The 22,908-nt window shown below is 36.4% G+C and overlaps 1 protein-coding gene across 5 annotated transcripts; it reads right to left on the bottom strand.

The window, feature by feature from the left end:
* Positions 1-224: 224 nt before the first annotated feature.
* On the bottom strand, positions 225-18,664 carry LOC144436374 (uncharacterized). 5 transcript variants are annotated; one of them, XM_078125162.1, is made up of 12 exons: positions 18,383-18,664; positions 17,006-17,139; positions 16,120-16,241; positions 15,055-15,066; positions 13,006-13,173; positions 11,637-11,815; positions 10,639-10,769; positions 9,929-9,961; positions 9,345-9,600; positions 4,007-4,096; positions 3,475-3,591; positions 225-2,054 (listed from the first exon to the last, which is right to left on the bottom strand). In XM_078125162.1, the coding sequence occupies exons 1-12, from the start codon at positions 18,505-18,507 to the stop codon at positions 1,718-1,720; spliced, it is 1,704 nt and encodes a 567-aa protein (XP_077981288.1). In that variant the 5' UTR covers positions 18,508-18,664; the 3' UTR covers positions 225-1,717. The 5 variants fall into 5 exon arrangements, with proteins under 5 accessions (XP_077981288.1, XP_077981290.1, XP_077981291.1 ...); XM_078125164.1 differs by having other exon boundaries at positions 4,007-4,069; XM_078125165.1 differs by lacking the exon at positions 9,929-9,961.
* Positions 18,665-22,908: the final 4,244 nt, after the last annotated feature.

Here is a 22,908-nt window from a genome sequence, read left to right as displayed (position 1 = left end):
ATATATAAGACTACAGTAACACAGAGTGTATGGTAGGAGTTTAGCTGGTGACTTCTTTCTAGTCATTAGACAAATTACATTAACTGATGAAATATAAGTAGTATTTTATTTGGAAACAGAAATGCCGAAAATATTTTGCAGACCATGTCCCTTAAACTGGCAAAAAGAACAGACAAGTACACAAGACATTTATAGTGAAGACACACAAACACAAGTACTATGTCAACATACTTTTAATAGTATCCAATACTCTTGGTAAGAATACAAATATTTGGTTTCTTTGTCTACAAATCTACCACTAAAATTCTTCAATAATAATAATACAAGAACAGTTTGATTGCTTGATCATATTGGCTAGTAAGAGGCACATTTGTATCTCATATTGATGACAATGGTTTTCACACACAAAGGTTGTCACTGAAGAAAACATAACAAAATCTATTTACTAGCTTATCTTTTGTCTGTCTAATTTTCATTTGTTTTGGAGAAATTTTTACAGAAATTTAAACAGAAAAAATTTTTGGGGATAGACAAAATATTTTGTTATGGACACATACTTATACAAAAATGTTGGTACTGTGCTATTACTGGTAACAGACATTCAAATGAAGACCAACCCTGTTGAGATGCGACAAATTGTTACAGTGGTCAAGCATGTATTGTATACACACTACCGTAAGAAAGATGGTTTATCTGGAATGTTTGGTGGACTCAAACACAATGGTAGATTACAAAAGTGTTGCACACTGTACAAGGTTCTGATCACGGCACATGTAATAATTTACATACATTAAATGGAAAACAAAAAGGTTAATTTGAAATAGCTTGATAAATATCATTTAAATGCTACAAATCATGAAATGTGTATGAATTTCAAAACAGCTGTAGTACAACAGATCATGTGTCACTCCTTGAGGACAGCCATTTGCTACTTTCTGTTTCCTTGGCATTGATGTGATATAAATATCCGTGCTTGAATTGAGATTATCATTTAATATTGACTTCATATGATAATTATTAACAATACATGTATGCACATAACGATTGTACAATGGCACCATGCTTACATGGTATTTGTAAAATATTCACATGATGTCCATATGATAATACCATGATGATCACATGATATCACCATGTCCACATGATATCAACATGCCCACATGATATCACCATGATACTCACATATCACCATGCTCACATGATATCACCATGATGCTCACATATCACCATGATATCACCATGATGCTCACATACATTTTGTATCACCATACTCACATGATATCACCATGATGTTACCATGATGTCCACATGACATCACAATGATGCTCGCATGATATCACGAGCTTGTATGATATCACAGTGACCTCACATGATATCACAATGATGTCCACATGATATCCCCATGATACTCGCATATCATCACAATGAGCTCACATGGAATAACAATAATGCCCACATATCATGATGCTCACATGACATCACCATGGTGTTCACATGATATCACCATGGTCTTCATATGAAAACCTTGTGATGTCACCCTGTTGTTTACATAACATCCACATGATATCAATTCCTGTACAATGCAACAATCATCATCATTAGTGACAGTAAGTACATAAAGAGTTAATCAATATGAAAATGACACTGGTATGAACTAGAACTTATTGCAGACATTTAAAATTGTTTTAATATTTCAAATATACAACTGTGGCAGTGTCTAATCACTAAGATCCATATCCATTTGTTCTGTGTTTTCTTTGGGACTAAAGTCTCTTTCAGTTTTAATGACAGGATGATCATCATCATGGCGTTCTTTACTGCTACCACTACTTTCACGCTCCTTCTCACTATCATAACCTTTCTCTTCTTCATCATAATCTCTAGTAACCTTGACTTCCTTGGACTTACTCTCTCTGTGCTCCCTGTCCCTGTCTCTGTCTCTTTCTCTTTCTCTTTCTCTGTCACGTTCTTTATCTTTCTTGTGTTTCTTACTTTTACCACTGTCTCGTTCCCGGCTTCGGTCTCTGTCGCGGTCTTTGTCCTTCTTCTTGCGTCTGTTGAAAAGAAATCATAATATGTATCAGCAATGCATATCCTCCCACTATGATTTATTACAAAGTTGAGAACTAGTATTATACTGCTAATGTTGATATTATAGTGTCCTGTCTATGGAGTTTATATACAACCGTGTACAGTTGAGGAATTCTTTATCCGTCACAGCTATGTACTAGTATGTGATTTATATGCCAATGTTCTGCTTCTGCTTGGCAGTGTGCAAAACACCTTGTGGTTATTGTGAACAGGTCAGGGTGGTACAGAAGTCATATGAGTTGACAGTTTGTGGTGGCTCTGGTTTGTAGTTCTTGTAAGTTCACTAATACCTAGTCTTGCTGCTAGACGTTCAGGCTTTCTTTCGATGCTATAACTATAAGCGAACGAAGTTCGCATGTGAGGGCTTGCCCGAACAGTCTAGCGAATGTCATTTTCAGACCGGACATTCCATTGAGATTACGATAAGCGGTGGGTTGGGCCATATATGCATATATATACTTTAATATATTCAATCTCTGCATGCAGGTGTTGACAAACACATTTACGTCATTACTATGTCTTATCAGTTTATGGTAATTGTGTTTGATGAGTGTGTAGACGTTGTCATTCACACATTTTAGTTAACGCACTGGTGGTTATTTTTACAAGCCCCTCCTTAAGATGAATATGCATGAAAATTTAGCTATTGTCCTCTGTTTGTGCTTGTCGCTAATACGGTTCTCTGATTGGCAGTTAATTATATCCTGATGACATTCACTAGACCTCGGATGTTCCATCCTCGATAGTGTTGTTCGGCTGTGTGTCGTATTTTATCGGAAGAACATCCGAGGGCTAGCTGATAGACTAACTAATACCATGCACCAGCCATTTAGAACAAAAAATATGGAATATATACTCTGGTCATTCTACGTCACATAATGTGCATCTATGTCATGATAACATGAGTCTACACCACTGGTTCTACTGTGTTAAAAATATTAGTCTAAACGTTCAAAATTAGCATTACTTTCCCCGATTATTATTTGATATTACTGGTGCTGGTATAATTATGTTATTCTCCAATATTTTTCTTCATTCAGCTGGAAAATACTTGTGACCTAAGGGTTGTCACTATGAGTAGCTAGACGAGTAATGACAAAGGCCCCTTAGGTCACTTGTAATTTCCTTAGCTGAACGAAGAAAAATATTGGGGAATAACATCTAATTGTTGTTGCTAGTTCTGAAAGAGTTGATATTCTTGGCAGCATGAACAGCTGGGGAGAGTAAGTTCTGTTTGGGCTTGGGTTTTGGATTGTAGTTTTTGTAAGTTCACTTATTGTTGCTGAACTGTTCCTTGGTATGAAAAGTTGAAAGTACAGGTTACAAGTTTCATTTACAGAATAAAAAAACCAACAATAAATGTTACGGAGTTAATTAACTGACCTTGATCTTTTAGGTGATTCAGAGGATGACCTTGACCTTCTTTTGGGTGACCTTGACCTCCTACGGCCTCTAGAGCCACGTGGTCGGGGTGGGGTAGGACTGCGTCGGCGACGCTCTCTGTAAATCAATCAAGACAAAACCATGCCACATATGAATAAACTGCTGGTAATGATAAGGAACAACACCATACAATGGCAATGCAAAAGTATGTGATGACGAGAACCCAGTGACCTGACCCAACAGTTGCCTAGACATCAAGTACTGTATGTACATACATGTACAACTCTTGAATATATATCAGATCAGTAGTTTTGCTCTGTAGTGGCATTCGGGAATAGAAAAGTTTCATGCAAAGACACAAGATGTATGTTTTGTAATTAGCATTGGTAATATTTTCAGATAAAGTGGTGTAAACATGAGAAAGTTTGATTCAAAATAATCAAATTGCAATACAAATTGTGCAGACAAAAGATTGAGGATACAAGTTTTCCATGTATGTTTGGGGGTACTAGTTTCATTTAGCCATACATACCTGCTCCGACTGCGTGAGTATCGCCTGTAGCTACGTGGAGGTGTTCTGGATCTCTTGTGATCTCTGGAAGATATAGCAAATATTTTTTTGCTAAATCATTAAAATGGAGTATTAAATTAATAAAAAAAAAATGTTTTACAACACTTATCAATATTAATGAAGAGTACAGATCAAAAATGTGCATATGGAGAATATGACAGAACCCCATGAAACGTGAGTACAAGTGCAGCGTACTCAAGGTATAATAATTTGCATGAGCGTTTGCAATGTTCTCTATGACCGTAATTTAACGAGCGTAGCAAGAAAACACTGCAAGTACCAGAGTAAATACCCCTGGGTACCCACACTGGAACTCACATGGCATGGGGTTCTGTCATTATTACATATGTTTATCTGAAACAGCATATTTCTGTAAAAATCATGGTGTGATCGCGCGCTTTTATGTACAACAATTGACCACATCCTCATTTGCATATCATTAGCATGCCTGGATGCAATAATATTTTTGGTATTGCACTGCAGTGCAAATACCACTAGCATGTGCAGGGAACAGTGCAAGTAATCTCTGGTACATATGTAATAATGTATGGTATTCCCAGAGGACCTTGTCACATGTGGTCATTGCAACAATTGTGACGTCCTTAAATTTATCTATGTATGATGTTATTTTCAATTTTGATTACTGCTTTTTTTTTCTCGGACAGATGAAAGTAATTTGTCCAACAACCTATATTTTTCTCCATCAATAAAAGGACAATGCCACTCCAGGAAACACCTATATTTTCATGAACTATGAGTTCTAGAGTCATTTCATGATTTCATATCAAATGAATTTTGCGTGATTTGCCAATCCCCCCCCCCCCCCCCCAAATTTAAAGTACTGTACAATGTATATTTCTGAAGGCAAATAGGATTCATGAATATTCATTTTTCAGGTAATACACAATATGTTTATCTGCTAATTCCCTTGAATCAATGGTGGACCACTGTAAGAACAATACAGGTGAAATAGAGTTTCAATTTGGCATTTCATGGCAATCATATTAGATTTATCATTCAATTATCTGATGTGCAATCATTAAATGATTCTCCAAAACTCAAACTTTATGAAAATACCTTAAAGGTGATTCAAAATGCTCACATTCACTATCGCTAATTTGCTAGACGACATGTTTGTGAAATGCATTCTGGTTTTAAAACTTTTCAAAAGCGTCTGCAAACACCTTAAAATGACCCTTTTTCAGTCACTTCCCTTCGGATTTACTTCGAGAGTTTTCGGGTATTTCCGGTCCCACCTAGACCACGGGATTTTATGACGTCATAAAGAGACATGGATAGCACGTAGCCTATGACGAGCGTAGTCACTAGGTGAACAAAACTCAACAGCATTGTGAAAAATACATTGCTAGTGGTTGTAACAGACATCAGTAAACAAAAACTACACTCTACATGTCTTATTAACCAACATTTACCGATATTTACTCACACTTTCTGACTAATTGGCAGTGTCTGTTGGTATAAATGCTAAAATATGATCTCCCCATATTATGGCAAAATAAATCAAAAACGGCTAGACTAGATATATATAAACACTTGTAATGTCGCGTGTTTCACACTCATTGACTTTTATTTATCTGATTTTTTATTATTTGCCGACAAGAAGCATTACGATACCGTGGTGACGTTTGACGGCATCCCCGGGCCAAGGACGGCATATTTTAGCCCAATCGTACTCGCGTCGCCTTTTGAACAGTGCATTTAACAACAAAGTAAACATATTTCATCTCGAATAAATATACTAGCTATTAATAGTATTAGAATACCAATGGGAAACTTCAAGAAGGCGTATCGGGACATGTGCCACAATATATTTGTTGGTCCCATAATACACTAATTGATTCGATTTGCTCCGAGCATATGGAAGTACGCTCCGAGTCATTGCATCATGTACATGTAAATGTAAATGGAACTGTGACCGACCTAAGTTTGTTGTCCATATATAAAATGAGACTGACCTGCAAATTTTTCACAGTTTTCGTTGTGGTCTTGTATTGTCACATGTTTGGCTTGTGAACACAAGTTTACATATATTATTGTCTAGGGCGTAATACTCTAGTCCGAGTCTGAAACCCATATAAAACCTAAGAAACTCGCATTCGGATCGGACAGAACAGAAGTAGGTCTCATCGACTTGTTGGGGACTCGAATTATTGCTTGTTTTTATCACGGTATACAGGTGATTATTATATATCGGTAGAGGGGTAGTGTTGTCAAGTTTTGCCACGTGCAGTCACCGCGGCCGCGGCAGTAAGCTCATACTAGGCCGCCGATCAAAGCTGAAGCAGTGTATGTACAATGTACGTATGGAATCGGGAGAGCACAGCGCACATTCGTGTCGGGTTAAATTTATCCACGTGTTGATGTAATCCATATTTATCAATCAGATATATTGTAAAATTCTTCAAGTCGTACAGAAATAACGTCTCTAACTTCAAAACAAACCCTGAGAAACGGGACCGGACGTGGCTAGCCAAGTATCTAGTTGCAGGCTTTCTTTCATAACCATGTGCTGGGGTCACGACCTTGATTGCCGACGTCAATATTGTCCAATCGTATTTGATATCATGAACACATCGCGATATTTGATTTGTTGGTTTCCTAAACTGTACACTTCGAATACCATGATTCGTTACAGAATTCTTCTAATGAATATTAAATAGGCTTGTTGCATTAAATTAAGTGATATCGCAACAAGGGAAACCATACAAGTTTTCTTCCAGACGAGTTGCTAAAGTCATGTAAATGACAACACTAAACTCACGAAATTTCCTCAATTCTTTACAATTTTATTGCTGATGATATGGCAATCTAATAGCTAGTATATTTATTCAAGATAAATATGTTTACTTTGTTGCTAAATGCGCCGTTCAAAAGGCGACATCAGTGAGTATAGTGGGCTATAATATGCTGTCGACGCCATGCCTGTCGAAGATATTGTAATGCTTCTCCTCGGCAAATAATAAAAAAAATCAGATAAATAAATTGAAACACGCGAGCGACATTACAAGTGTTTATGTATATCTACACTGTAGTCTAGCCGTTTTGATTTATTTTGCCATAATATGGGGAGATCATATTTTAGCATTTATACCCACAGACACTGCCAATTAGTCAGAAAGTGTGAGTAAATATCGGTAAATGTTGGTTAATAAGACATGTAGAGTGTAGTTTTTGTTTACTGATGTCTGTTACAACCACTAGCAATGTATTTTTTAACAATGCTGTTGAGTTTTGTTCACCTAGTGACTACGCTCGCCATAGGCTACGTGCTATCCATGTCTCTTTATGACGTCATAAAATCCCGTGGTCTAGGTGGGACCGGAAATACCCGAAAACTCTCGAAGTAAATCCGAAGGGAAGTGACTGAAAAAGGGTCATTTTAAGGTGTTTGCAGACGCTTTTGAAAAGTTTTAAAACCAGAATGCATTTCACAAACATGTCGTCTAGCAAATTAGCGATAGTGAATGTGAGCATTTTGAATCACCTTTAAGTTTATTTCCTGGAGTGGTGTTCCTTTTTAAGACAGCTTTTCGTCTTTCACTGTCAAGTACTTGACATCTAGCCTATATATGATGCCGAGTTTGATTCAAACTGTGTTCTTCTTCTAAGCTTTAACTGATTCAGTCAGCCACATCCCAAATTTATTGATTCACTTATTTTTTGGAGAAGAAATTCTACTTCCCCAACCACATGAGAACACCCACATCAAAAGTAAATTCTTGTCCAACCATCTTGATATGCAATTAAATAACTAAATAACCTAGACAAACTGAACCAGTTGTCGGAAGTTAGCAAAAGCGTGAAACTCAACTTCCCAATTTCCTTGAATTAAGTCTATACATGTGACATGTATAATGCTCTGCTACTAATACTGTATTGAGCACAGTTCTCCAGAGACGCCTTCAGTTTATTATATATATATATATATATATATATGAACATAAATATATGAATATATATGAACATTTGAACATATATAACAAAGAGTAAAGTGTTTCTGGTCAAGACATGTCGCTCAGGCTTTGCTGAGCTGCCTCAGTATGCCCAATCCATCTTATACCGCTTATGTGAGACAGTAATTTCACTATAAATTAAGGCCACCGGACATAAGCAATCAATTAGTACGATGGATTGGGCCTACTGACCTGAAAACATATTGGGCAGAAACACTTTACTGTTTATAATATAAAAATATATATATATATATATATATATATATATATAGGAGCCATTACACAGACAGTGATCGCAACAGCGTGAAACACTGTGTAACAGCTCCTGTGTGTCTTGCTTGATACTGTGTTATGTATACGACTCTACATACACTGTTTTCTCCAGCATAGACATTTTACATATACTGAGTTTACTATATATATCACTCAACAATTTCAGAATATTATTTATCAAAATATGCTTGTCATGCTGTGTAGATTATTTTTTGACAGCTACTCATATGTACAATGTCTTTTTAATGAATGCAATTACTGATAAGATCACAATGGATTACTTGTCATGGTCTACTGCCATCAGTCAGAAAAAAAAGAAAGATTAAATTCTTAACAAATTCTATGAGCTCCAACTTATCTTTGTGTTATTGCCGTAATTTTGTTTTGGCCTAGACACACACACACACACACACACATACTTTTTCATTTTTTTGATGTTCAATTCCCCCTATTTCTCTGTGTAATTAAGTATATGTTTCAATGTTATATTTTTAAGCATGTTTTTATATCTGTATTTTTTCCTGAACCAGATTGTCACAAATATATAGATGTTGACATTGTACACAATGTAGTCCAAGGAAATATTTATTTGCTCTATGTTCCTCAATTGTGTGAATTTCTAATTGGTATATATGTAGTACAAATCTCGTTGATGGCCAATAAAAGCCTTAAATGGGGCATGATGAAGGCAAGATCCATCCTGTCACTGTCTTAGTGATCAGTGGTCTTCAGGCTACATCTCTTGCAAGGATGTATTATTGCACTTAAAACACTGCAACCAATCAGCTAACGGGAATATTTTTAAATCGTAATATCCACTTGACAATGACATGGGATTGTAACACAAGTTGAGAAGACAACAGCTATCATAATCACAGTCAGCTAGTACTGGTTCTGATAGCGATACATTCATTCTAAAACATTAGATGGACAATGTCAATGTGACAAGAATGATTTGACATCACTAGCATAACATAACTAAACTTACATTGTATGATAGAACAATGTTTAGTACAGCTCTTCATTGAAAATTTGCAGGATCAGCAACTTACCTTGATGGTGAACGTGATCTAGACCTGCGTCTGTCCTTACTTCGTGAACGAGATCGGCGCTTAGGGCGAGGACTTCGTGAACGTTTCCTTGGAGATCTAGACCGTCGACCCCTTGACCTTGATCGTTTGCGTGAACGGGATCTGGAACGCCGTCTGGAATGGGAGCGTGACCGAGATCGCCTGTTTCGATCCTTCTCTTTAGACCTTGATCTTGAGCGGCTCTTCTTTTTCTTGATTTCGCCACCTTCTCCAAATTCTGCAGGAGAAAATTGAGGAGACAGAAAAATATACACAGAAATGATGAAGTTTTGTAACACTAAGAACACACATGCACTGCCTTTTTATCTCACACTCTTCAAATCGATAGAGAGACATACACCAAAATGTCAGTTCAAGTGATACCTGTTAAACATCGAAACCATTTGTCTGTTACGGATCCACAGCTCCAAGTTGGTTGCCTACCTATATGTGTGTACATTTGCCCCACGTCAATTGTTCCCTAGTTTCCTGCTCTCATTTTAGTTGCACCAAAGCTAGGGTAGAGCAGAGAAAAACTGCGTTTGTGTAATGATAAAGTTATTTACCATCAGTACTTGAGCCTGTCTTTGGACCCAACTCTACAAGATAAAAATACAATTGAAATGTCCAAGAGGGTAAACACACGTACACACAAAATGACTGAAACAGAACGCTGGTTAGTACAACTACAAGCATGCCAGCAACAAAACATCTACAAACTTTTAACCACGATGAATATGATGAGCGATCACGACACTGGCAGTCTGGTTTCGAAATTTTACCTAAAGTTTTTCACACCGGAAACAGTAGACACCGCAGAGTGAAAACACAGAAAGTGATAATTCCTAGAAACATTCCCAGAAATATGTTAAAACAGACATCTTGAGCTCTGGGCTCTATGTCAATGTATGCATATGGCTGTATCAGCTTTTAGAATGGGCAAACCAAAGAGAGTGAAACCTGTGGTGTATAACAATCACCAAATACACAATCAACCTAACAGAATGATACAATTATTACAGTATATCTCTCACCACTATGATCAAAAATATGATGTTGAACAGAGCATTGTCTGTTCTTCTAGAAATAATTGTTATCATGTATTTCAAGACAATGTGATGAATGCAATGATATGTTTGGTGAACATTTCTGATAATATTAAGAGCTACATGTATGCGTATGTATGTCCTATGTTACAGACACCTAACTGGTGAATCTCATGTAATGGTAACTGTAGAACAAATAAATAGGAATAGTTGGTGTGACTAGAATATACCTGGATCAATAGCTGCTTGAATCAAGGCTTGCGCATCTCGTACTCGTTTCATAGCTTCTTCCATTTCTCTTGCTGCTGCCTCTGGAGTCTTGGTCTGTGGTTTCACAATGGCGTTATTGGAATGGTTTATCCTGTTTTGGAAAAATGGGATAACACTTACTGACATGCATGAACTGTGATCATTATAATACATGTATATATCAGAACCCCATAACGCATTAGTGCTAGTGTGGCATACTGACACAAGTGATTGTAGTGTTCTCTGCAGTTGTTTGTAAAAGTACATCAGAAAACATTGCAAATAAGTGCAAATACCACTGAGTACCAACACTGGCATTCATGCACTATGTGCTTCTGTTATTGTAACATACATGTATGTCAGCAAACTTGTACAAACACAATTACAAATATATAATTGTGTTTGTACTGGAATACTCACTAGAGTAGACTGTAAGATACATCGTGTTGTTCAGCCTTATCAGGCTTCTTAACAAGTATAAACAGTTAAAAAGTATCACCACAACAATTATTATTAACATCAGAAGCAGAAACTATTCTGTCTATTTGATTGTTAATCTACATAATGACATCTGTTTGAATTTCTAATCATACGTTCAAAGTGTGGCCTAAAGCACAGTTCCACAGAATAGTATAGACGCGAGTTGTGCTGGCTGATAGCATGGCACAAACGTCTTTATCTTATCAAAGACCCTCCACAGACTATACACTCACATACTCATCTTCATGCAGTTACATGTATATGTAATGTTTTTGGTGTTGTACTGCATTGTAAATAGCAATACCATGTTCCTGGCCTGCATGCAAGTGATTACGGATACTTTTGTTATAAAACGTTACTTGTTACTTTTAAAACGTGAGAGAATATATATTGGGTTTTTGCTACGTTTAGACTACAGGTGATCTATCACATTTTTTCTGACTGAATCTACTCGTTATTCAAACACTAGGGGGTACAAGTACTGACTGAAAGGACTCACTTGAGTGGTCTTCCTCCAAACATAACTCCATTGTAGGTTAGAGCTGCTGCAACTGACTTCTGATCGCTGAATTCAACAAATGCAAACCTGGTTGGTTGTGTTTCATCGCCTGCCATTCTCACGTACTTCACTTCTCCAACTTGAGAAAAGAAATTCAGTAACTGTTCAGCTGTGACGGTCTGCAGAATACATAACAACATAATAGTTATTATACCTTGCATGAGCCAATTTTAGCAAAAAATATGGAATATATACTCTGGTCATTCTACGTCATGACAATGCACGTCTACATGTATGTCACAACTCAATGTGTGTTTACGTCACTGGTCTGCTACATGTATGTTTGAAATATGAGACAATATGTTCAAAATTGCTATTACTTTCCCTGATTTTTCTACGATATTATTGCCCCTAGTATATATAATTATGTTATTTTCCAATATTTTCATTAAGCTGGAAAATTCTCTTGACCTAAGGGTTGTAACTATGTGTCGAGAAAGCCCACTTAAGTCACTCGTATTTTCCTTGGCTGAAGAAAGAAAAATATTGGGGAAATAACATCTTAATTAATATCATTGCTATAATATTATATAGATACAGCAATAGACCTGTTGCCGGTTCCAAGATACATTGTGTGTCTCTCCATACAATGCCATGTAATTGATAATTGTGTATGCGCTGAGGGGTTTGTACATGCATGCGCTACTCAGGGGGATGGTTGTCACCTGACCGTACCCTGTGTTCACCTGTAAAATCACTGTCTGTCATTGATGGTGTTTAGTCTTTGTTCTATAAAATCACTCATAATCAAAGAGGTCAACTTGTGTTTCCATAATTTCCTAATGAAAATGTTATTACAAACGTAATAGAGACAAAACAAGACTACATGTAACAACATAAGCGACATCATCTTGTGCAATGCATCTCGGAACCAGACAAAAAAACTATTACTGTTACAAAAAATAGTTCCATCATTGCATAACAATGCATTTCTTGGTATGGTTGTGTGATGCTAGGTTGTAGTAGTCCAAATGCAAACTACATTGCATATTCCTATTGTGTATCTTTAGAGTATGCACAACAGGTTTTACATCTCATCCATGGATGTTTTATGTACATGTCTGTACATGTACATGGTGGTAGTGTCTGACTGCACATTTCTAGATACACAATGATATATGCCACATATCGGCTATGGAAACAATAGGTAATCTAGTGTAACCACTAGGGGTGCTATAAATGTGACAGGCTTGTGTATAACACTAGCGAGTGGAGAATCCAGACCGTCAACCTCCTCTGGAGATGACATGAAAACTGAACTGATACAATTTACACCATGGTAAAACATAGCACATAGTAAGACACTCACCTGCGAGTCCAAGTTACCAACATAAATAGTACGACGTATTTCTTCTATTTTGGATGGGTCAACATTTCCTGGTAGTGGTGGTGGCTGGGGAAGTCCTAGTGCAGCAAGGGTTGGGTCAAAGGGTGCTGTAATCTGGGCTGCATTGGTTAAACCAACTAAACTTGGAACCTGAAATGTTTACATAGAATTAGATACGACTTATCTTACTATTATTAAAGACAACTCAGGCTGATCTACTGGGAAACATCATATGGATTGAAGTATGCAACCAAGTTATAAACATTTGTCTATTTAACATACTGCTGTGAAATTACTGAAAAGCCTCGGCTAAACCAACTTTCATCACAGAGTATACTGTTACTAAATATGCAACACTGGTAAGTTACGGTATGTTAATAATTGCTCACACAAACCATCTTTTCTCTCTCATCTTTTGAAATTTGGCTGCAGACTCTTTACTATGTGATAACATAACTTTTTCACTCCTTTTTGGTGCAGATGGTACTGGCTGAACTACACTAAAACTACATGTAGAGCTCTGTTCTATCGGCCATTTGGTATTAACTCAAATGTGAGTTTCACTCTGAGGTGACATAAAGTAGTAAAACTAATAAGCTGGATTTGGGATTCCATTCACACTGAATTTTTGTACCGGAAACAGCTCACATATCAAAGTCATCCAATATTAGCATAGCCTTCATTTGTTCCAATCATTTGGAATCAATGTTGAACTTTAACCCTGGAACCCTCACTTACATTTATGTAAGAAACTAAATACACCACAGGGGGCAGCGAGCATGTAATTGATTGATCAATCAATCGATCGATCGGTCGGTTGATTTATTTATTCATTTATTATTTAGTTGAATGATTGATCAATTGAATGATCAATTTTTGTGGTGCAATATAACTTATTTTGTGCGTGATATTGATCAATTCACTCATTGAGTTTTAAAACTATCTCTTTTTCTTTCCCTGGTTACTTTGCTCTCAGCTATATCTCAGACCACTAGCAGTCTGAGGCTGTATGTAATTTTCTCTTTTCTTTATTGTCTAAAGAAAGACGCCTTGTCAATTCTTCTCCTCTTATCTAAATCAAAACACTCCTAATCTTATAATTGGGGAGAGATCACTTACATTAACAGTTTGCTTTATCTCTCATCTCCTGGGAGATTATCACACTGGCCAAACATTCGATCATGCATAAACTAGTAAGGAAGACTCTTCCTTCTCAAAAACATGCATAACTGTCTACATATAAATTGTATCACACCATATAACCGAAGTCCTGTTGTGGACATCTGTATGTCAGATTCATCCATAAATTTGACAGTGAAAGGTTCATGTTCAACCAGAAAATCTAAACATGTCTGTGTTTAGATCACATTATGTCAGCTACTACATGTAGTTTGCACATTTTCACACTTTGATATTGATCTTACATGTATACATGATGCAATGGCACAGCCAGGATGTTGAAATCAATACGTTAGCATTCTGCAATAATCTTTTGTTTGACAGATGATGATGACGATGATTAGTTAAAAACAAACAGTGTTTTATTTCTCATTATTGTTTAGCTGTTACTGACTAGTTTTAGTGAGTGTTCACTATCATAACGTAGACATGTGTAATGCATATTAATTGTGTTTGTATGTCACTTCATTTCATGACAAGTTAGTAAAAAAACAGAAATACCACATTGCTTCATGCAGGACGGCATGACACAACATGCATCTATTGAAATTTTGTCACCATTTTGAAAAAGAAAATCACAATTGTTTAATATGGACTTGCAGAATTCTTTTTTTGAATGGTCTGTATGCATGTGTATCAAATGATTCATCATCAACTACATATTACATTAGACTGGGGCAGTCAACTCTAGCGATGTTGTCGTTATGTTTTCATCATTCAAATTTTAGTTTTAAGTACAAACTTAAAGTCCTGCTTGCAAACAGTGTACATGTATGGGACTATATTGTAAATTCTAACAATGTCCTGAAGGGAAGGGACATTGCCAAAATTGTTTTTTTCCCCCCGACTTACCCCGTCTGCAAGCTTGAGAGAGAGAGAGAGAGATACAGAGAGATAGGGAGAGAGACACACAGAGAGAGAGAGACAGAGAGACAGAGAGACAGAGAGAGAGAGAGAGAGAGAGAGAGAGAGAGAGAGAGAGAGAGAGAGAGAGAGAGAGAGAGAGAGAGAGAAACTTTAGATGAGTACATGTTTCATTCAGTCTTTGTTGTGTGGAAGCTTTATGAAGGTTGAAATTTTTTTGGACTTCCTGGTGATATTTAATTAAATTATAGTTACCAAGACCTCAGTCACGTCATAATTGAGCATTTGGTTTACTTAGATAGGTGCAAACTAAATCTATTGTTCTTCAATTTGGTAGATTACACATGTGGTGAGATAGTGGTTCCTCTGTTGTGCAATTTTAATCACCCTGTGGTGTAAACATTGGAAGTACTAAAGCAGTACACTGTTCATGGAACTCTGCGACGCCTTCCTAGTACTGGGACTATAATGACACCAACGTCCATTCAATAGCTTATCACTGTTGTATCACCATGTTGAGTCTATCTTAGTAAACCAAAGACTAAATTGGCGATGTACAATGCCAAACTACTAACTAAACAATCAATTTTATTTACAGGTATCAATTGGTTCTTAGATGGAAATAAAATGGGCGATTGGAATGTTCCATTATCAAGTCACTGTTCAAAGTATTGTTGTGGATCATTGGGCAAAATGTTGTGCCCATTGATAAGACTGCCACCAGTGTTTGGATTTTGAAAACATAAGTGGATGAATCCATTATTACTTGGGGGTAAAAACCACCTACATGTATATATGGAGTAAATAAAGTTTTTTTACTACAAATATGTCCACCATTCTGTCAAATTTGCAAATCTCGTAAGACAAACGTATGTGCATATGTTTCATATTATATGTCACCTTTGTACCAGGTTTGGTTGAAATCAGATTTTGCGTGTCAGAGACATGATGTATTACGGACGGACGGACGTTCAGACACATGGAGCTCATAGTCTTCCTTTCGGGGACTATTTAACACACATGTTCTATACCATTGTATATAACAGTACCTACCTGTCCAAGTATTCCTGGTGCTGGTGTTGGTAGTAGACCGCCCCCTGGTGTTGGCATTAATCCTGCTACAGCATTAGCTGGAGCTGCTATTGCCAGGGCTTTGTTTTCATCAGGAATTATTCCTAGAAATTTAAAATATGTTATATTTGAAATCTAATTGGAAAACGAAGACCTTAAAAAAATTTATAAACACATGAGTTAACTCATCCAAATCAGTGGTTGAAATAAGTATGGGTAAACCGTAATTATTCACTGAAAGGAAGAAATATAACACTACTTGTACAGTTTGTGTTTTTGCAAGGGTTTGGAACCCTGATAAGACCCCCCCCCAAAAAAATAAATAAATAAATAAATAAAAAAAAATAAAAAAAATAAAAAAATAAAAAATTGTGTGGTTCTGCTTATGCTAAACTTTACAATAGGTGGGGACTGGTAGATTTTTTTGTTCATGTGTGAGTGTCTATAGTTGTTCAGCAAAATGTAGTTGTGTTTTTCGTTGTTTTCCATATGGTCTCTGTGTTGTTTATTTCTTCTTATCAGATGTACAGCCATTACAGATTGGAAGAATGGTTTTATATTGTCTTTTTAAGTTGATGTCAGTTTCCGTACACCCACTATTTCTTGCAAGACTTTACGATTTTCGCGATTTTATTATTATTTTTCTCGAATACGTAAAAAAAGTTTAGGGCCAGCATAAAAAACTAGGTGGGGGGTTGGGTAACTGGAACCAAACAACTTTTTTTTATTTAAGTAGATTCTATCACACTTGTAACAAAAGCACTGATGCTGCTTTCAGAACTTCATATCTCAAAGGGAACAGTTACATGTATGACGACCGTATTGTGAGTACGTGTAGTTATCTAGTTCTCTGTTTTAGAACACTTACCATCTCCACATGGAACCACAATCAAGGCTCTGTCAATAAACACTGTATTTGTCAAATGTTGGGCAACACCAACACTGGCAAAGTCTTCATACTTTACAAAACATACCCTTGATGTCACTGGCAATGGAGAGTCCCTGACAAATAAAATACATGTAGCACATATTGTTAATTAATCACTAGAATGATATCAAGAACTGTAGCTGTGTAAGTATTTAACTTTTGATAATTATTGCAAGTTTGGGTAATAATATACATGTAGTCAGGTTGTCAGAATATACATGTACATGTATGCATGTTTTCAATTCTCTTCAATCTCTTTTTCCATGTCTAATCAAATTGTGGCCATATGCTGGCAAAATTGTGAACAACATTATGTCAGTGCTAATCCCTCACATCATATTAGAGAGGTTTGTAGCTACAATGTACACATTAGAATGCATATGCATACAGGACTCCTTGTATGCATAGAAACAATACACAATTAACTTTCAATACATTATTTCACAACTTACACATATAAATACAGTAACACAATGAGTAGCTGCCAGTTGTCTGATGATCGCATATATAATATATATATGTCTATGACTGTTCTCAATAATCCAGGTATGAAGTTAATAACAAAGTAATTACATTTGTATAATCTATCCTACTGGACTTGCTGTTATTTTGAATTACGGGGGACTACATCATAACTTGGCAGGCGCATTACCAGTAAAATTCCTCGACGGTTTTCACCATCATATGATAATCCTACTCTGTCAGGTGTCACCAACCATCTGTCATCACATCATCAATCGACTTGAGGAAGCATCCAGGATAGGACGTGAAACTGTTGCCATTCAAAATAACAGCAAGTTCCGTAGGATAGATTACAATTACATGTACTTCGTTTTATATATATATAACATTAGACTGCAGATTTCCATAGTTCAAATATAATACAGTACTTGTTGTTTACGGAAAATCAGCTACATGATTCACCATGAATGGTAGAAATAACGTCATGTTGACGTATTCATGGTGTACAATGAAGAGACTTACAAATGTACATGTTCAGTTTTTTCTTCTTCTGTCTTTGAGCTTTTCTCGTTCTGTCGTCTAAAGTTTTTCCCCGATTAAACGACGGAACTAAAAAATTTCAAAATTTCAGAAAAAAATGCCACCTCAAAATCCAAAGAACGCTACAAATTACAATTAATATTGCAGCTACCATACACGTGCATACAGTCTACAGAGTATGCATGGTCTAGCATTGACGGAACACTTTCAAAGTGAACAGTTCGGACAAAGAACAAAATTTGAAGCTAATCGACATACTTCATATGGTATATTACTATATATATATACACTTAAAAATAGAAAAATCCAACTCACTCCCTGGGAAACAATTTGATATCTTCAATGTCTCCCAAAAACCCAAACAATGTCTTCATCTGGTCCAAGGTTGCAGCCGGGGCTACGTTTGTCACCTGAATTACTCGCGTTGAGCCCCCCATCATGGATGCACACGTTTTAAAGTCGATCAAATATGCATATGGAATATCTTTACTATGTCCTAGTTAGCTGTGAATAGTAAAAATAAGCCTCGCTTCTGTAGAAAAATTCGTTTGAAAACGTCGTTGTTCGACAGACTTCACTATGGGCTTTATATCAACGCGCATGCCGCCATTGCCACCTCGTTCGTAATAAGTGTTTTCAAATGTATCCGCACAAAAATTAAGACGACACACATAACAATGTTTATGATATCAAATAAACATACCTGCATTTAAAATTACCTAAACACTAAGTACTTAATTCTATTCAATAAAAAACATTTTAGAATGGCTTTTATACTGAAACTTATTTTGTAGTTATTTATTTTGTAATTGTGTTTGAACGAGGCTAGTTTTCAATGCGCTCACCAATTTTCAAAATGGCGCCCATGTTGAACTGAAATTACGGAAATTGCAGCACGAGTGTTATTTTTCAAAGAATTGGTAATTTTTGTCATTTATCCGTAATTTGTATTTGTATTGCATATTACGATAGGTAATTTATGATACAGGCAATTTGAATGATTACGAGAACTGTGTCATCGCAAGGATGAATCAATGAGTATTTTCATTTTTGGGGAGAAAGATCAGTTCCAAGAACTACACCGAGTAAACGCGTTACAGTGTACAGGCAACACACTCTCAGTCTCAGCATTATCGTGGCGTAGCATGAACAGGTGAGTTCACGTACAAATTCAATCCGATATCAAGTTAAGAAATTGCATGTGTGTTTTGTTGTTCATCGTCCGCCGATTTTTATATGGGGTGTTGTTATTTGAAATAACGGATGCAAGACAACGCTCGCGCTCGCGGTAGAACGTGTTGATTTTAGTGTACTCTGTCAGTGATACATTGTATTGCAATGCACCCATGGCCTCAAAACAAAAGATGTAGTAACTAATTAGATAAAGCAATAGTTTTTGCTGGTGATGTCCATATATGTAAGCCACAGTTCAAATTTAAAATATACACAAAAATTTTTTTGTGTGTGTGTTGTTTTCTGAGAAAAACAACTTCCCATTTTGTATACACAACATGTACATCATACATGTACTTTCATTAAAACACCATCAGATAGGTGTGGAATAAACGTGTAAGTCAGTGTACGATCTTGTAGTGGAACTATCTGATAAATTCTGTGCAAAATTCGTGAAGTCTGTCTACCATTTTGGTGATACATTGTACATATAAATTATAATGAAAAAGTAATTGTAATACATATACATGTACATGTATGCAACTAAATGTACATTGTAGTGGGGTAAGAGTCGACCATTGTACAATGTAGAAGGAGTGTTGCAAGCACTTTCTGATGCTACAGGGACTTTGTGATTCTAATTTTGTGGCAAAATTGTGATCTTTCCTATTCAGCCTGTCCTGGGATACCCTTTCCTTTACACACTGACTGCAGTACATGTACATGTAGAAAACATGCAATTGTTCAAAGGAACTTCATGTGGCTGCAAATGTACATGTAGGCCAGGATTGTAACCTCAGCTGCCTGAGGACTGCCCATTAAAATTCATTAACATATTTTCCATAAGTTTAAGAATTATAAATTTTCCTGAGTGGATGAACATATTATAATAAGTTAATTAATTCTCAGACACTTTACGTGGTCCAAGGTTAATTGTATTACAGATTGGAAATATACATGTACATGTAAATATAATTTCTTTATTATTGTCAGGTTGATGGTGAACTAAAATTTCATGCATACACCATGGCAGGATCAGCTGACAAAGTGAAGTATAGACATCCAGATCAAGACTCAAGTGTTCCACTACTTGGTGGAAAACATGAAAATCTAGTCATTGAGATTCCAGGAAGGCAAAGTGAAACTAGCAACAGACAAAAGAGAAAAAGGTCCGGTAAAAGGCAAGGTGCCACTCCCACGCATTTTGGAGGGGTTGATCAGACCTCGCGGCAAGTCAGAAGAGAAGTGAGAAGTCTCGGAGACGCGCATGGTCTGAGACAGTCAGAACCCAATGCAAGTACCAACAACAGTAAAGATGTGATGCAGCAGGACAGAATGGAACATTTACCAGCTCTGGGCACAGATGCCGAGTCAGCAAAGAAAGACAGAAGGAAAAGAAATTCCAAGAAGAAGAAGAATAAAGATCAAGTAACTGGAAATGTTGAACTCCTAGGTATCAGACCAATTCAAAATGACCAAATGAAACAAAATGAAAGTGAGAATGTGAATCTGAGCCAACAACAAGATGACAGACAGTCTCAGGTACCAGTGGGTGGACCGAGCAATAAAGATACCAGCGCTGAAGTACTGATACGTCAACTAGAGAAAGACTATGTATTCCAACTGCTAGAGGTAATGTAATACTTTCTGTTTAGAACTTCTCATAAATTGAACTTCACTGAAACTTAGATTTGTAGGTAGTAGACTGTAAGATATGTCGTGACGTTTCACCCTCACCGGCCTGATGTTTGAGGGCGCCCCGTCACGGCATACCTTACAGACTATGTAGGTAGGAGCTGAGTATCAAAAACTGTTTTTTGTAAATGTAGGACGGGTTGTTTCTGCTGCACATGTCATTGTAGACGGTGAACAGTCGTCTTGACTTTTTTGTGATTTATCTTTAATACTATTGTCGCTGAAATTAATAGAATTAAACATGGTGGGCATAGGACATTCCATGAAGTCAAGACGACTGTTCTAATCTATCGGCCTTTCATTTGATTATTCATGAGCACCCTCGTTTATGCAACATTTAACTCAGATGCCTGGTTAACCACTAGGGGGTGTTTGAGAAGATGGTACAGATGATATATTATATTTTATGTGTTTGAATCTTCAGTGATTTGCACGCGTTCTGTATGTGCATTGTACATGCTGACTATTAGATTGTATGTTATAGGTTATGTATGTGCACATAATTAGTAAGTAAAACTTATTTCAAAAGATTTTTTTAGGAATATGACAAAATATAATTTGAGTCTGAATACAGACTAATGACCATTGTTCTGTCTTTACTTTAATATTTTATCAATATCTCAATATAATTTATAATTACATGTATGTCTATTGGATCTGTTATTTTCATATTCAAAGTGTACCAATATTGTTATTTGTATTTATTTATCAGAAATCCAGCAAGTTTCCACTGGCTAATTACCGTTGTCAAGTCTGTGATTACCACTGTGATAATATCACAGTATGCCAACGTCACATCAAAGACAAAAAACACAAGAAGATGGTTCAGGTATGTATTGTTAATCACTGATTTTACAAATGTCATGTGATATACATGTACATGTATGTTTGTTGTAGAAATGTATCTGGTTTGTAACCACATGTAACTTTGTCCGAGGAGGATCTGATTTCAGTACGGAGTTAGATATTTTTGGTTGGTATAACTCTGTTCTCAGTCAAATAAGTTGTTGCAAACTTGTGAACAATGCATTTGAATGAATATTGAGTATAAAGAGATTGTACATATATCGTTAAAGGTGTGTGTCTGGGGGTAACTATTGCATGTACAAAAATGTAGCAATATTATGGAACACTAGTTCAATTGTTGGAATATGCTATGTATATGGATACAAATTTATGAGCAATTACAACATTGTATTAGTCAATTTCATTTCAAGTCAAATTGTCTTTCTATTTCACTAGTCCTGGGAAGAAGATCAGTTTCTGAGAAATCTTCCCCCACCCTCCAAAGCCCACCTAGAAGCATTGGATACTCTGTTGATGTCTTTAGTCAACCAACATGCTCTGACTTCTGATGAAACGAACATAAGAGAAGACATCGTGGAACGTGTCAATGATACTGTCAAGAAAACAATCACAGGTACCGTCATGTACATTTATGTTTTAATGCAGTATTCATTATATGTATACATGCCAGTGAAGTGGTTACTGGGTTTATACATCTACTCAAACATCCTGCAATTTTGAACCATTTCTGGAAAGTTTTGTTTGATGTACATGTACTCCAAGACAATACTGGAAAATGAAATTTATGATTGGACAGCCTTAAGTATTTTGAAAACTTCTGTCATGTTTAATTGCTATTCAGTGTTTGCTATATATTTGAGTAAAGTTCATAAAGACAACGTCATTGCGTTCACAACACTCATGTAAAAGTGTAAGATTCAAAGTTACAGTTTACAAAACAAAACAAGATGTAGTTAATTAATATTTGCTATTTAAAATTTACAGCGTAGTCCAAAGTCAGTTCTCTCGTGCCCTTGAATTTCATAGTGAGATTGATGAGTATTTCACCACAAAAGTTCTGTGCCTTCGGTAACTATTGGACAGTGTTGGTGGGTGGGGGGGGGGGGGGGTGAAAGAGTAAGAGAGGAAGAACAGGTCAAATTCATTCTTAGTGCTCTGTCACCGTG

The sequence above is a fragment of the Glandiceps talaboti genome, chromosome 6 (genome assembly GCF_964340395.1).
Source record: "Glandiceps talaboti chromosome 6, keGlaTala1.1, whole genome shotgun sequence".
Lineage (NCBI taxonomy): Eukaryota > Metazoa > Hemichordata > Enteropneusta > Spengelidae > Glandiceps > Glandiceps talaboti.
This window is presented reverse-complemented; position numbering and strand designations above follow the sequence as displayed.